This window comes from Cetorhinus maximus, chromosome 3, assembly GCF_964194155.1.
Source record: "Cetorhinus maximus chromosome 3, sCetMax3.hap1.1, whole genome shotgun sequence".
Classification (NCBI taxonomy): Eukaryota; Metazoa; Chordata; class Chondrichthyes; order Lamniformes; family Cetorhinidae; genus Cetorhinus; species Cetorhinus maximus.
The window spans coordinates 75,325,131-75,339,671 of record NC_135881.1 but is presented as its reverse complement, the minus strand read 5'-3'; the positions used below and the strand labels follow the sequence as shown (position 1 = coordinate 75,339,671).

General features: G+C 40.6%; 1 protein-coding gene across 2 annotated transcripts in view; it reads left to right on the top strand.

The window, feature by feature from the left end:
- The first annotated feature begins 489 nt into the window (after positions 1-489).
- The window catches only part of egfra (epidermal growth factor receptor a (erythroblastic leukemia viral (v-erb-b) oncogene homolog, avian)), a 356,316-nt gene continuing 342,264 nt past the window's right edge, over positions 490-14,541 (top strand). The window contains exon 1 of one of the 2 annotated variants that reach the window (XM_078538585.1): positions 490-816. In XM_078538585.1, the coding sequence (XP_078394711.1) occupies positions 729-816 (88 nt within the window). In that variant the 5' untranslated portion in view covers positions 490-728. The remainder of the gene's footprint in view (positions 817-14,541) is intronic. The other variant, XM_078538586.1, reaches the window with a different exon arrangement.

The following is a 14,541-nucleotide window of genomic DNA, read 5'->3' as shown; positions in this document are numbered from 1 at the left end:
CACTGGCTAAGCCAGCATTTATTGACCATCCCTAATTACCCTTGTTCAGCAGGCATTTAAGTGTCAACCACATTGCTGTGGGTCCGGAGTCACATATAGGCCAGACCAGGTAAGGATGGCAGATTTTCTTCCCTAAAGGACATTAGTGAACCAGATGGGTTTTTACAACAATCGGCAATGTTTCGTGGTCGTCATCTTTTAATTCCAGATTTTTATTGAATTCTGAATTCAATTTTGAACCCGGGCCCCCAGGTCCCCAGAACACTACCCTGGGTCTCTGGAATACCAGTCCAGTGACAATACCACTATGTCACCCCATGGGAATCACAGCATGCACAGAAATGTGCATTCTGTAAGTCCCATCTCTGCTGTTCTAACTTCTCAGCCTTCTCAGGTACTGGAAGGGTTAATAGAATATGTGTGCACAGATGCCCAGCTGCTGTGTCAGGTCTCGTCCTGTTGATGAGCTATCACCGAGGATAAGTGTGCTAACAGTAATCTGGGGAGGTTTAATGTGTGTATGGGGAGTGTAGGACCCAGTGAGTGTCAGTCTCACCTGTATATCTCTCTCTCCTCCCAGTGAATTGACGTCAGACTGAGTGCTAGTTTCAGGCTGACATCGGGAGGGAGGCGCAGATTCTCAGACACAGGGCTGGGCTAGCCGAACTCAGCGCCTGTTCTGCTCTGTACTCAACAGGGGATATCGTCAAGAGTGAAGCAGTTGAATCATGAGCGGCTCGTTGTGTTCCCTGCTGCCCGGCTGCGTCCACCTCCTGATCCTCCTGAGTGTGGACAGCGTGTCCCTGTCCAGGGAAGGTAAGAATCACAGGGAGAGAGAAACTTTCAAAGCAGTGGTTGCTGCTCCCGCCCCCCTGCTTCCGAGACACCTCCTTGGAAGAACCTTTCAGGGCAAAGAGTCTGAAGGAAAAGACTGCAGGAGGGGCGGGGCGAGGTTCCCGAATACCAAAATGCGCTCCGGTCTCTTTGCTTTCTCAGCCGGTGTCTGGGAATGTGTTCCCGGGACTTACAGTCAGTTCCTCTGGGCTGTCACCCCCCCCCTTCTGTCTCGTCGGGAGAGCTGGGGTGGTTTCTTTTGAATGTTTTGACAATCGAAGCAAATAAGCTCACGCTGAATTGCCCTCTAGTGCTTCATTTCCTTTCTCTTGCCCAAGGACTTTAACCTGCAAGAAACTCTCTATGGAGTTGTTGTGGGATGTTTCTGCTGCCAGGAGAGGGTTAGAAAGTTCGCTTTTCTCTAAGCAAGCACATATTCTTCCACATTGCTGACCATAGACATTTCCTTCCTCGTTGTCTTATCTCAATTTATAATTGCGTGCACAGTTCCAAAATAAGAAGCAGATAACGTGTGTTCTGAGACTTGAAGGCTCTCAAGGTCTAACCGTAGATTACAGCAGGTAAAAGGGCTGCAATGAAATCATACCGTTGATCCCTTTTTGGTTAGCTGCACCAGAATGTGTGAATTGTTTTGTCTTTATTTGATAATCCGTCAACAATTGTGATCCTGCAAAACAGTATCATCTTGCTCCATGTTCCACAGGCTTTAGCATTCTACTGAAGAAGCGAAGTTGTTACACTAAGTGAAGCAGTCTGCACTTTTTTTTAAAGTTACCTGAAGTTCTGAATGCCCTTGGAATTAGACATGTAACATCTGCAGTAGCAGCTCCGTAATGCTGAGTTCTGCTGAAAGCAACCCAAATGTCCATTAGTATCTCATCAGCATGATGAATATTTCTTGCAGTTGCAGTTGACCATAAAAGCCAGAAACAGTGAAGTAGTGAGTAGCCTGCTTCAAGAGCAAATACTTTATCACATTGTACTGAGATTTTGTTTCAAGACCTGTCAAACACAATCATATCTGATTGCTGAGTGACATTCTCTGTAGGATACTTGTTCTTCCAGTTAGTTTAAAAGGTTGAATTGTCTATTTTAAATTGGTTGAAAGAAGGAATTCTTTATAATAAAATAAAATATTGTGGGTGCTGGAAGTCTGAAATTAAAAAAAGAAAATGCTGGAAATGCTCAGCAGGTCAGGTAACATGTGGAGGTTGATGAAATGTTAACCTTCTCCACAGATGCTGCCTGACCTGCTGAGTATTTCCAGCATTTACTGTTTTGATTATAGCTGTTCCTTACTGGTGTGATTGACATAACCGCCTTTTATTCTATGTTGAAAAGAGTGTCATTTCCAAGGAAATACAAGAATGAGGTGGTAACTTTGTGAGTTACCCCATACAGTGAATCAGATATTTGCAAATGAGCTATTTTTTATTTTCTGTGCTGATCAGAATGAGGGAAATAATAGTGCTAGAGAGTTTAAATATTTTTCATTCGTGACACTATGTTGATATCAAACATTTAGTTCAGGTTAGATACAAAATGAAAACCACTAGTCTGTCCCAGTAATCTCATAGCAAATTACTTCAAAATGGAGGTGTAAGGACTGTATTTGGGTTGCAATGGGCGCAAAAGAAAACATTATGATTGTTCACATTTACAGTTAAATTAATTTTACTTGAGGATTTAGTGTTCAAATCCATTGAAAGCTTGCAGGTAATTTGGTGTCTGAAAAATAACTCAAATAATTACAGACAACTTCTATATACTTCCAACCTATTTCCTTCTCTCTCCTCAGAATTATGCCAGAGTTGAAGCGATTAAATTAAGAGGGCAGGTTGTGTAGATTAGTCTTGTATTTCTTTGAGGATAGAAGATTAAAGGGTAATCTAATGAAGATGTTAACAATGACTAAATGACTTGATAGGGTAGATAGACAGAAACTTTCTTCTGGTTGGAGAAACAAAAGGATAAGTGGGCATTAAGCTTATATTATATTCAAGCTGTTCAGGAATGATGTTAGGAAGCACTTCTTCACATAAAGGGTGGTGAAAATGTGGACTTTTTTGACCCTGAGACTAGGTCAATTGAAAATTCCAAAATGGAAATTCATAGATTTTTCTTCAGCAAGAATGTTAAGGGCGACAGAACGAAGGCATTAAGATGTAGATCGACAGTTATCTCATTGAACAGCAGAACAGGCTTGAGGAGCTGAATGTCCTCATGTTCATATGTTCTCTTTGCCACAGTCATCACTTGTGCTTTTGTTTTGATCTTTCCAGACATTCACATAGGATACTGGGTAAAATCACTAACATCATCCATCCCATTGATGAGCCCAAGAGATCATTGCCTATTACCACTGCGTCATTTTGTATCTGTGCCTCCCTGAATTATATTGTGAGTTTAGTATCTCAAATGCTGAATTATGCCAATTTTGTACAGCACCATTGCATTGTAAAACTGGCCAGGTGCATTGAAAGTAGGAACATTACTGCCAGCAAAAGTCTTTCATCACACCAGCCTGGTCTGGATTGAACCTAGCTCAGAGAGAAAAGAACAGTGCACCACCAATTTAGCATCAATATATGTTACTAATTAGTATCAGTGTTTGGTTAGCATTTTGTGTGCATTAAAATTTCTACCCAAAGTCAGACAAATTAAGTTTAGTATAATACTGCATTAATTTTTTTCCTCCTGGATAAATGTATGTTTGTGAAATGAGCTAACAAGTGCACACATCTAATTTTCCTTCATCTGTGTGTTTTTCTTCCCAGACGAGAAACAGAATTGTCTTTACATTTGTATTTTTGATTCAGCTTGGTGTGACATTGTCAGAAGGGTGATAAGTTTAGACATTGGAAAGGTCATGTGTGGCAGTAGATGATTAACTTCATCACTTTAGAAGAACCTTACAGATAAATTGGGAATCAGTTAGCTCAGTTGGCTGGCCAGCTGGTTTGTGATGCAGAGTGACGTTGAATTCCCATACCGGCCGAGGTCATCCATGAATGTCCTACCTCCTCAACCTCACCCCTCACCTGAGGTGCGGTGACCCTCAGGTTAAACTGCCCACCAGTCATCTCTCTAATGAGAGAGCAGCCTATGGTCCTCTGGGACTATGGTGACTTTAATTTCATTTCATTTCAAAGATAAAATGCAATCAAACTAAGCAGTTTTTGTTAGTTCTCCTTTCTTCATAAATTTAATGGATTTCCAGCTTTTCAAACATTTGATCTCAAAGGGTGACTTACTTTACAACAGTATTTATGGCATATTTACATTCATGTGCATTGTACACATTAACTACAGAGATTATCTGCAAGGTGTCTTCAGCAAACAGTGATAGGGTAGAATTTCTAATGTTTGAACTATCCAGTTATATCATCCATAAAAATACATTTTACTTTACAATTGCCTCAGGTACAAATTCTGTTTAAAGTCATGTGCATATTTTCTCTGTTCAGCAAATCTATTGAAACATTTAATCTCTACGCTCCAGTATAGGTTTCAGTTTTATCACGTGCTATTTCTACACATTAATGGGTCCCATATCATTTCAATGCAATTTTCATAGAACGTTGTAACAGAACCTGCAGCAAACTGCAGTTATGTTAGGGGATCTAAGGGTTATCTGATTTTTCTCAGGAAGCAGTTGACTTTCTAACAGTAAATAAAAACTGCAAGGTTTATAGGTACGTGTACCTGGAATGCTGCATCACCAGACTGAGTCAGGAAGTACAAATTTGTGCTTGGTCAAACTGTTAATTGCTCTTTAACTACAACGGCTAGCTTTTAGCAAAACGAGTTAGTTAGAAATAAGCTTTATTGAAATCACTCTGTTCACACATTGAGAGAGTTTTGAAGCAGGTTATGTGCTCAGCATATGTCTTTTTAACTTTGTGGTACTCTTAGCTACATCAGTAATATATGCAAGTTTGCGTTTTTTAAATTCTAATACGGGATGTGGGCTTTGCTAGCTAGGCTAGCATTTATTGCCCATCCCGAATTGCCCTTGGGAAGATGGTTGTGAGCTGCCTTCCTGAACTGCTACAGTCCATGTGGTGTAGGCACACCCACAGTGCTGTTAGGGAGGGAGTTCCAGGATTTTGACCCAATGATAGTGAAGAAGCAGCGATATATTTCCAAGTCAGGGTGGTGAGTGGCTTGGAGGGGAATTCCAGGTGATGTTCTTCCCATGTAGCTGGTGCTCTTGTCCTTATAGATGATAACAGTTGTGGGTTTGGAAGGTACTGCCTCAGGAGCCTTGGTGAGTTTCTGCAATGCATCTTGTAGATGGTACACACTGCTGCCACTGTGTGCTGGTGGTGGAGAGAGTGAATGTTTGTGGATGTGGTGCCAATCAAGAGAGCTGCTTTGTCCTGGATGGTGTCAAGCTTCTTAAGTGTTTTGGGAGCTGCACTCATCCAGGCAAGCAGAGAGCACTCCATCACAGAGATAAAAGCAAAAAACTGCGGATGCTGGAAATCCAAAACAAAAACAGAAACAGAAATACCTGGAAAAACTCAGCAGGTCTGGCAGCATCAGCGGAGGAGAGCACAGTTGACATTTTGAGTCCTCATGATCCGTTCAGGACCTGCTGAGTTTTTCCAGGTATTTCTGTTTCTGTTTTTGCACTCCATCACAGTCCTGGCTTCTGCCTTGTAGATGGTGAACAGGCTTTGGGGAGACAGGAGGTGAGTTACTTGCTGCAGGATTCCTAGACATTGACCTGCTCTTGTAGCCACAGTATTTATATGGCTAGTCCAGTTCAGTTTCTGGTAATACCCAGGATATTGATAGGGGGAGATTCAGCAATGGTAATGCCATTAAATATCAAGGGGATTCTCTCTTGTTGGAGATGGTTTTTGCCTGACACTTGTATGGCGCGAATTTTACTTGCCACTTGTCAGCCCAAGTCTGGATATTGTCCAGGTCTTGCTGCATTTGGGCGTGGACTGCTTCAGCATCAGAGGAGTCGCGAATTGATGCTGAACATTGCGCAATCGTCAGCGAACATTCACACTTCTGACCTTATGATGGAAAGAAGGCCATTGATGAAGCAGCTAAAGATGGTTGGGCCTAGGAGACTACCCTGAGGAATTCCTGCAGTGACGTCATGGCATTATGATGATTGACCTCCAACAATCACAGCCATCTTCCTTTGTTCTAGGTATGACTCCAACCAGCAGAGAGTTTCCCCCCTGATTCCCATTGACTCCAGTTTTGCTAGGGCTCCTTGATGCCACACTTGGTCAAATGCTGCCTTGGTGTCAAGGGCACTCGCTTTCATCTCACCTCTGGAGTTCAGCTCTTTTGTCCATGTTTGAACCAAGGCTGTAATGAGGTCAGAAGCTGAGTAACTCTGGCGGAACTCAAACTGAGCGTCAGTGAGCAGGTTATTGCTAAGCAAGTACTGCTTGATAGCACTGTTGATCACCCCCTTCCATTACTTTACTGAAGATCGAGAGTAGACTGATGGGGTGGTAATTGGCCGGGTTGAATTTGTCCTGCTTTTTGTGTACAGGACATACCTGGGCAATTTTCCACATAGCCGGGTAGATGCCTGTGTTATGGCTGTACTGGAACAGCTTGGTTAGTGGCTCGGCAAGTTCTGAAGCACAGGTCTTCAGTACTATTGGCGGAATATTACTGAAGACTTGTGCATCTGTACTTTAATTATGTGCATTAGGCTAATAGCCATTTAATGTAATGGTATGGGGGGGCGAAGAGAGAGAAGAGCAAATGCTAAAGATGTTGGGAATCTAAAATTAAAAGCCGAAAATGGGAAAACTCAGCAGGTCGAGCAGCATATGCGGAGAGAGAAACGTAGGGTTAATATTTCAGGTTGATGACCTTTCACTCAAAGTACATTCAATGAGAATGCGGGCAATTTTAATGTAAAACTACTAAATATAAATCCACGTTCCAGACAATTTACCACTTATAATGATTCTTAATATCCACATTGTTCAGCACGCTGATAGGTTTATTTGAGATTTGATGATTTTTTTTTTAGCCTGAAGATGAATATTAATTTATATTGATCTCTTTTTTAATTTATTCATTCACGGGATGTGGGCGTTGCTGGCTAGACCAGAATTTATTGCCCATCTTTAATCGCCCTTGAGATGTGGTGGTGAGCCGCCTTCTTAAACTACTGCAGTCCATGTGGTGTAGGTACACCCATAGTGATGTTAGGGAGGGAGTTCCAGGATTTTTACCCAGTGACAGTGAGAGAAGAGCGATATAATTCCAAATCAGGATGGTGTGTGGCTTGGAGGGGAGCTTGAGAGTGGCAGTGCCCAATGCATCTGCTGCCCTTGTCTTTCTGATAGAGGTTGCAGGTTTAGACAGTGTTGTCGAAGGAGCCTTGGTGAGTTGCTGCAGTGCATCTTGTGTACGGTGCACAATGCTGCCACTGTGTGAGGATGGTGAAAGGAGTAAATGTTTAAGTTGGTGAATGGGGTGCCAATGAAGCGGACTACTTTGCCCTGAATGGTCGAACATCTTGAGTGTTGTTGGAGCTGCACTCATTCAGGCAAGTGGAGAGCATTCCATTGCATTCCTGACTTGTGCCTTCTAGATGGTGGACAGGCCTTGGGAGTCAGGAGATGAGTTACCCACTGCAGGATTCCCAGCCTCTGACCTGCTCTTGTAGTCGCATTCCATGTTGGGCTGAATGGCCTGTTAATGTGCTATATGCTCTTTACAAGTGTGAAAAGGTTGAAGCCTTTTCATTAAAATTTTGGTAAAATAAAAGCTGGATCTTGCCTTAAATCAGAACTGTTAATGGTATTTGATGGTGTATGTGTTCAATGAATTTAAGTTTGTGCCACCTTTCTTTACATTTTTGATAGACACTTAATAAGCTTTAAGTAGCTACAGGAAAGGCTTTTCTTTATCAAAGCAATTCAATAAATACATTATTGTTTGACATTTGTTCTTTTATTAGTAATGAAAGATTTACTGATTCTGTGAGGCGGTGGCGACTACTATGCACCTGCAAGCAGCGGGTAGCCCATTAAGCCAATTAAATAACTATTATGTCCGCTCTCCACATGCTGAATGGAATTTTCTAACTGACGTCCAGAACCCCCTCACTGAGGCTGAACCAAAGCCAGCAGCAAACTGGGGGGAGTGGGCAGCACTCCATCCAGCTAGGAAACCCCTCGAGCAGCCTCCACCATGGCAGTCGGGCCACAGGTATGGCTGTTAGCCTTCCAATGGAGGTGTAGCCCCTCCACTATGACAGCTTGGCAGCTATGGCCATTTTTAATGTTAAAGATTTTTAGAGGGCACCTCCATCATGAAGGGCCCTTTCTTTCTCCTACCCTTTCGGCATTGCCCACCTCTGTGGGTGGGGCTGCCAATGTGAGGTTCCTGGAGGGCCTCCTATTGACCCTTCAGCCTCAGGTGCCCTCCTGCCATCTTTAACTGGACAGTGAGTGTGCACCTTTGCTACTAATTGACCTGCTCATCAAAAGCATGTCAGGTGCCGACATGACATGATGGCAGGACCTGGAAATTCACTCACATCGGTATCCTGATCCTAAAACAAAATTTAAGCCCATTTGTGCCAATGTTCTTTGACAGGTATCTTTTCCCCTCTGGTTTCCATGACTCTAAACCAGTTTTGTGAATTCATCCTGTTGTTACTTCCTTGCCTATGAATGTTTGATGAAGCAAGAAAATAAGAGTAATTCAGTTTAGTTGGTGGTGCATATCAAATTCTATTCTCAGCTTGGCTCAGCTTTGAGGGAAAAGATTGTGGATTCAAGCCCTACGAAGAGACTTGAGCAAATAATTGACAATGACAGTTGAGTCCAGTACAGAGAGGATACTGCAGAATCAAAGGTGCTAACTTCTGGCTGGGACATTAAACAAAGTCCTGTATGTCTGTTCAGATTGATGTAAAAGATCCTAGAACACTATTCAAAGAAGAACAGTGAGTTTCCCTGGTGTCTGGTCAATATTATTTCTCAACTAACACTATCAAAACAGATTTTTTGTCATTTGTTCATTTGCTGTGTGTGAAACTTGTTGTTTGTAAGTGCCTATGTGCCTGAAGACATGGCAAAACACCAAATAACTGCAACTTCTTTAATAGAAAAACTTAACATTAAAACAGAATCAAATATTTGAAAGATTCAAATATTTTAAGATGTTGACCTTTCCCTATAAACTGAGTCAGAGCTAACAGACAATTCCACATTAGAAATATTTGAAATTCCTACCATTTCATACATTAGAGTAATGTGGTGAAAACCCTGGTACTTGTATTGTATGCCCCATCTTGGTGCAAAATGGTTGTTTTTAAACTGCACTAAATTACACTGAACACTATTTACGCTGGTTGGGAGCTTTGCAAAAGTGTGAGTCCTAACATAGATTCATAGAAAATTTATGGCACATGAGGAGGCCATTTGTGCCGTCGTGTCTGTGCCAGTTACAAGTGGAATACTGCCCACTAACTCACAGCGGCACTCAAACTCCCAGCCTTTTGACTGAGATGAGAATACTGCACATTCAGCTGGGGCAGCACAAACAAACAGTCCTCTGAAAGAAATGATCCTGTTGTGCTGGTACACGTGAACTACAATAAAACTTGCCATTGGAAAACCAGCCCATCAATGCATTGTATGATGTAGGGGTAGAAAAAAGCTACAAGCTAACCCAAATAATTGAACTGCCAACAAAGCTCTTGACAGCAATAGCAAAAAGGATGTTTCTCTTAGTTCTACTCCTTGGTTCATTAATCAGATTGAGAAAGTTTTAACGTTGGTGAATTAAAATAATAAAGATGAAGTAAAAGCAAGAATGTTAGAACACATGCATGCGCTTTGGCTGTATTCTTATTTCAGTTCACGTTTGCAATCTTTATTAAAAAGATAAATAGGACATCATGGGTTTGTGCCTCAAAAGTGGTACTAGTAACGGACTAATACAAACAGTTGTTTACCTTCTTTATATGCAGCACATTCAGGTGCATAAATGTCCAGTATAAATGTTACAAATATAAAAAGCTTACCAGTAACACAGTTTCCCAGGGCCATGCAGTTTGTCGGAGAACTCAGGCTAATTTAAAGTTACCAATCCAAGACAATCCATGTCACTGGAGTGATGTCACTGGATTGGCCCAGCAGGGAGGGCGATCCTACTTGAGGGTCAATGTGCTGATAATAAATTTAACATCAAAATAAATGAATGGTATTTTCTTCCATTTAAAAAAATAAGTACCTTTTTTTACTTTTCTCCATGCCCCACTTCTTAGATGTTCTTTCTCACATAGGCTAAAGAATTCTAAATCGACTGTCTTCAGGTAACCCATATCTGACAAAAATAAATAAATAAATACATTTTTATCTATGCCCACTTGCTTTGTTACGCTAGATTGTGTGTTTTCTGTAATTAATATTGAATTTAAAAGCTTTTTTGATTATTTTTATGTAAGATGCTTCAATGTTAAATAGGACTAGAATATATAAGTGGAAATTAGTAAATTTAGAACAGATGTTAGGAAAAGCTTCTGTACCCAAAGAATGATAAATGTTTAGAATAGTTTACTCAGCAATAAAATGGAGAGAAGAACATTGACATTATTAAAAATACTATTAGAAGCTATGATGGAATGGTGGGAAAACCTTGAGTCGAATGGCCTTTGCCAGTTGACCATACTTATGTTCTCAGTGCCTTGGAAGTTATTGTTACGTTTCTGTAAAGGTTCTTACTGTGACAAATTGGCCTCCTCGTGCATACAACAGATCTGTTGGGTGTTTGTTGGTATTGGGCAGACTAGTCATATGAGAATTCCAGAATTTCTGCTCCAAACCTGCTGCCCCTCCCATAGAATGGTTCCATAAAGCTGTATTACTGAGGCCTCCTTTTCCCATGAGAAACCAAAAGCTCCTGCACCTTTTGGGGGAGCGAGTCTGGTTGGTATGTCCAGCTGCGTATGCACAGATGCCAAGGGTTTTCAGTAAGAGTGAACATGGAACAACAGGGTTCTTTTTCCAGCTGGCTCCAACTTTAAGCCACTTTAACCAATGTTAGATAAAGGCTCATAGAAGAAGAGTCATATTCAACCCAAGACATTAACTCTGTTTCTCTCTCCACAGATGCTGCCAGACTTGCTGAGTACTTCTAGCACTTTCTGTTTTTATTTCAGATTTCCAGCTTCTTTTAAGATAAAAGGATACCTTGAATCTTGCATGGTACACAATGAAGGTTCAAAAGGACCATATTGGTATGACGCATCAACCAAACACACCTGACCTGTGCAGTAAAGAGGATTAGAATTTATATGATACTTCATTATTCTCTACAGTGTTATGGTTTCAATACTTAAAACAGTTCTTTTTCAGAAAAGTAAATGATTAAAGTAGAACAGGTTATTTAGGCTACAAAACATTTTTCTGATCCTGATAATGAGCTTAAAATCATGTAGATGACAGGACCCTCATGCAGACAAAAACTTGTCATCCTTTTACAAATGTTCCCCCTAATTTCCCTTTGCTGTGCATGGCCTATTCATTGCATTGTATTGTCCCTTTAAGATTACTGCATGGCAGTGCATACACACATCTTAAAGGGGCCGCTGCTTGTGCATGGCCTGTTTGTCCCTGCGTGGCACATTCTGGATTGCTGGGTGGCAGTGCACCCGTGCATTTTAGAGGGAACATTGCTTCTTACCCATTTCCATTTACTAAAACTTGAACATTTTAGCAAAGTATGACAGTGTAACTATTGCGTAGCATTCCTTGGGCTTACTTTACAAGAATAAAAGTTACCCAGCATGTGTTAATAGGCAACATTCATTTGGTTTACTTTACATGAAGAAATGTTGGATTCAGGTCTCACAAACACAGGAACTAAAGTTTACATATCAAAAGATCAGTTCAAAACTGATGGCAACACCACAGGCAGATAACTGCAAGTCAGCCCCTCAGAGCATTGGACCTCCATGGTACTGAACTGACAGAGCAGCTGCAAGGCCAGATTTATTCCCAATCTACAGCTGTTCTAAATAAAAAACATACCATTGAAATGAAGCAGATTTGTTTATGCTAATGCTACCCGCCTCTCAACATGGATGCTTTTTAACTGGCTAGAAACCAAACAGATTCAAATGGTGTAAACAATGCTTCATGGCCTGCTTGCTAAACCATAGTATTTGGATAGCAGCAGACCTGCACTAGTTTGGTGGAAAGGTGCACGTTAGCACTGGTGACTTTGGTTCCATTTCGAGAAAAACACTCTAATTTTAATTCTGGTTGCTTCTCAAACAAGATCATTACTAGGACATGGTTTAACAGGAATTTGGAAAAATAAAAATTGCCAATTGGACTGGAGTGCAAAACAGTGAAAATTTGACTCACCATTTTGAAACAACATGCACTCTAAGGATATTCAGCAAATTTAGACCATTTTGTGCATGCCTTAGCATTCCTAATTATCTGCAGCCTGCTGTCTCATTTTACTTTTAAAGATGATAAATAATTATCATCTTACATGTGGAAATCTGGAAGTTGCATTCTGAGTTACTTTGCTGCTCCGCAGTTGTGTCCTACCTTACCAATAGACACACCATCTAAAGCAATGAAAGGGCATGAAGTTACTGTACTTAACTCACTCATTACCCACTAAAAATGCCAGTAAAGCTTAAGACTGGTGCATTGAGGTGTATGGGAATTTTTAATGGCATGATCAGTCAAAATTATAGTCAAACAGCCTCTCTGACCTGGAAAATTTGAATTTACAAATGTGAAGGCTTATTCCTTCAAAATTTAACTAGTGCTGGAGATTTTTTTAAAGTTCTATTTTGTTTCTTCTGCCTGTTTCATTTATCTCTCTCTCTTAATTCCATCTTTATTTCCCAACTTTATTTCATTTTCTGTGTATGATTGAGATCTAATTTATAATTCCTGCTTTATGCTTCCTAATATAGATTCTGCAGGCCTGATTTTAACTCGTTCAAAAACCACCTCTCAGTGAGGATTCTTCAAACTGATTAATTGAAGAACGTGAGGCTTGACCTGTTCACGGACGTCACTGATGCCATGCATAGAGGGTACTGTGTTGGCTCAGATGCCTGATGATGAATTTGATGCTCAAAAGACTACAAAGTTTCCCCAGAGTTTATCAGTAAAGCGAATAGTGAATGCCGTTCCTTCCCTACTAAAATCAAAATCTGGACTTTTATATATACCAATTAATGAGTGCAGACCAACATAAAAATCTGGAATTAAAAGTCTGATGATGACCATGAAACCATTACTGATTGTTGCAAAAAAAAAAAACCCATCTGGTTCACTAATGTCCTTTAGGGAAGGAAATCTGCTGTCCTCATCTGGTCTGGCCTACATGTGACCCCAGACCCACAGCAATGTGGTTGACTCTTAAAATGCCCTCTGAACAAGGGATGGGCAATAAATGCTGGCCTAGCCAGTGATACCCACATCTCATGAACAAATTTTAAAATATGACTTATGGTAGAAGAATAATTCAAGTTTATACATTCTTGTCAAATTTCTTCCAAGTGACATTGCTGTCTACTCTTGTGAAATGTTTCAAGTTCTAGTTGAAAGCTACATGTAAAATAGAGAATAATGGTGGGATGTCCAATCAATAGCGCCAGAAAAGAAATGTGTGATATAGATTGAGTGGTTGAATGCCCTTGAGGCTTCTTGACTGAAATGTGGTCACTAATTTCTGCCATAGCATCCGGAGTTTACCACTCTAGCTGCTCTGTACATGAATCATTTTTACAATTTCCATGGCGATTAGCTGTTCAGTTATTGTAATTTTGTCTGTACAATAAATGGGTACAAAATGACGGACAGATGTATAATCGATGATAGAATCGGGTTTGTAGGTAATTTAAATCAGATTCATCAAGATATATAATGTAATGCATCAAATAGGTAAATAGGTATTTAAGAATGTGTTGATTTTTTAACATTGCAGTAATGATTTCAAACAAGATTAAATGATCACAGCTTGTGAAACACATCTGTGCAGTGAAGATAAGTTGGTGAAGTGTGTAGTTAAATTGAAGAGAGTACAATGAAGCAGGGAACACTGGAGGAACAGATTGTTTTATCAGTTTCTCAGATGGATAGTGCACAGGGAGAGGTTGTGATTACTCTTCAAGGAGAGCTGTCTGGGTAGTTGAATTACAACAGTCTGTTAAGTTTGTGGACAGTGATATTTTAGTGTTCGTGAACAGTGACCCCCAATCATTTGCTGTGGAGTTTGTAATAACAAAAAAAAACTCTTTTCAGAAAAGAGTGTTTAAACTGAGTAATACTTGGTCGCTGCAGCAGACTGGATTTGGCATTGGGTTGTTCCAAGAATTGAACTCAGCCTCAGTAATACCCAAGCAGGCAACACCCATGACTGAGTCGATGTGCAAATTGTATAAGATTTTAAACTTTATTTTTTGTTTTTCCATTACTTTGATCATCGGCCTGCATTACAGATGTGTTTTAACTGTCAGTGGTGAAAACCCCATTCACCTATCACATTGTGCTCGCTGGCATGCATAGGTCACAGCAACACTCTTATTTTAAAATTCTAACCCTTGTTTTCAAATCCCTCCATATGGCCTCATCCTTCCCTGTCTCTATTATCTCCTCCAGCACCACAACCCTCTGAGATTTCTTCACTCCTCGAATTCTAGCCTCT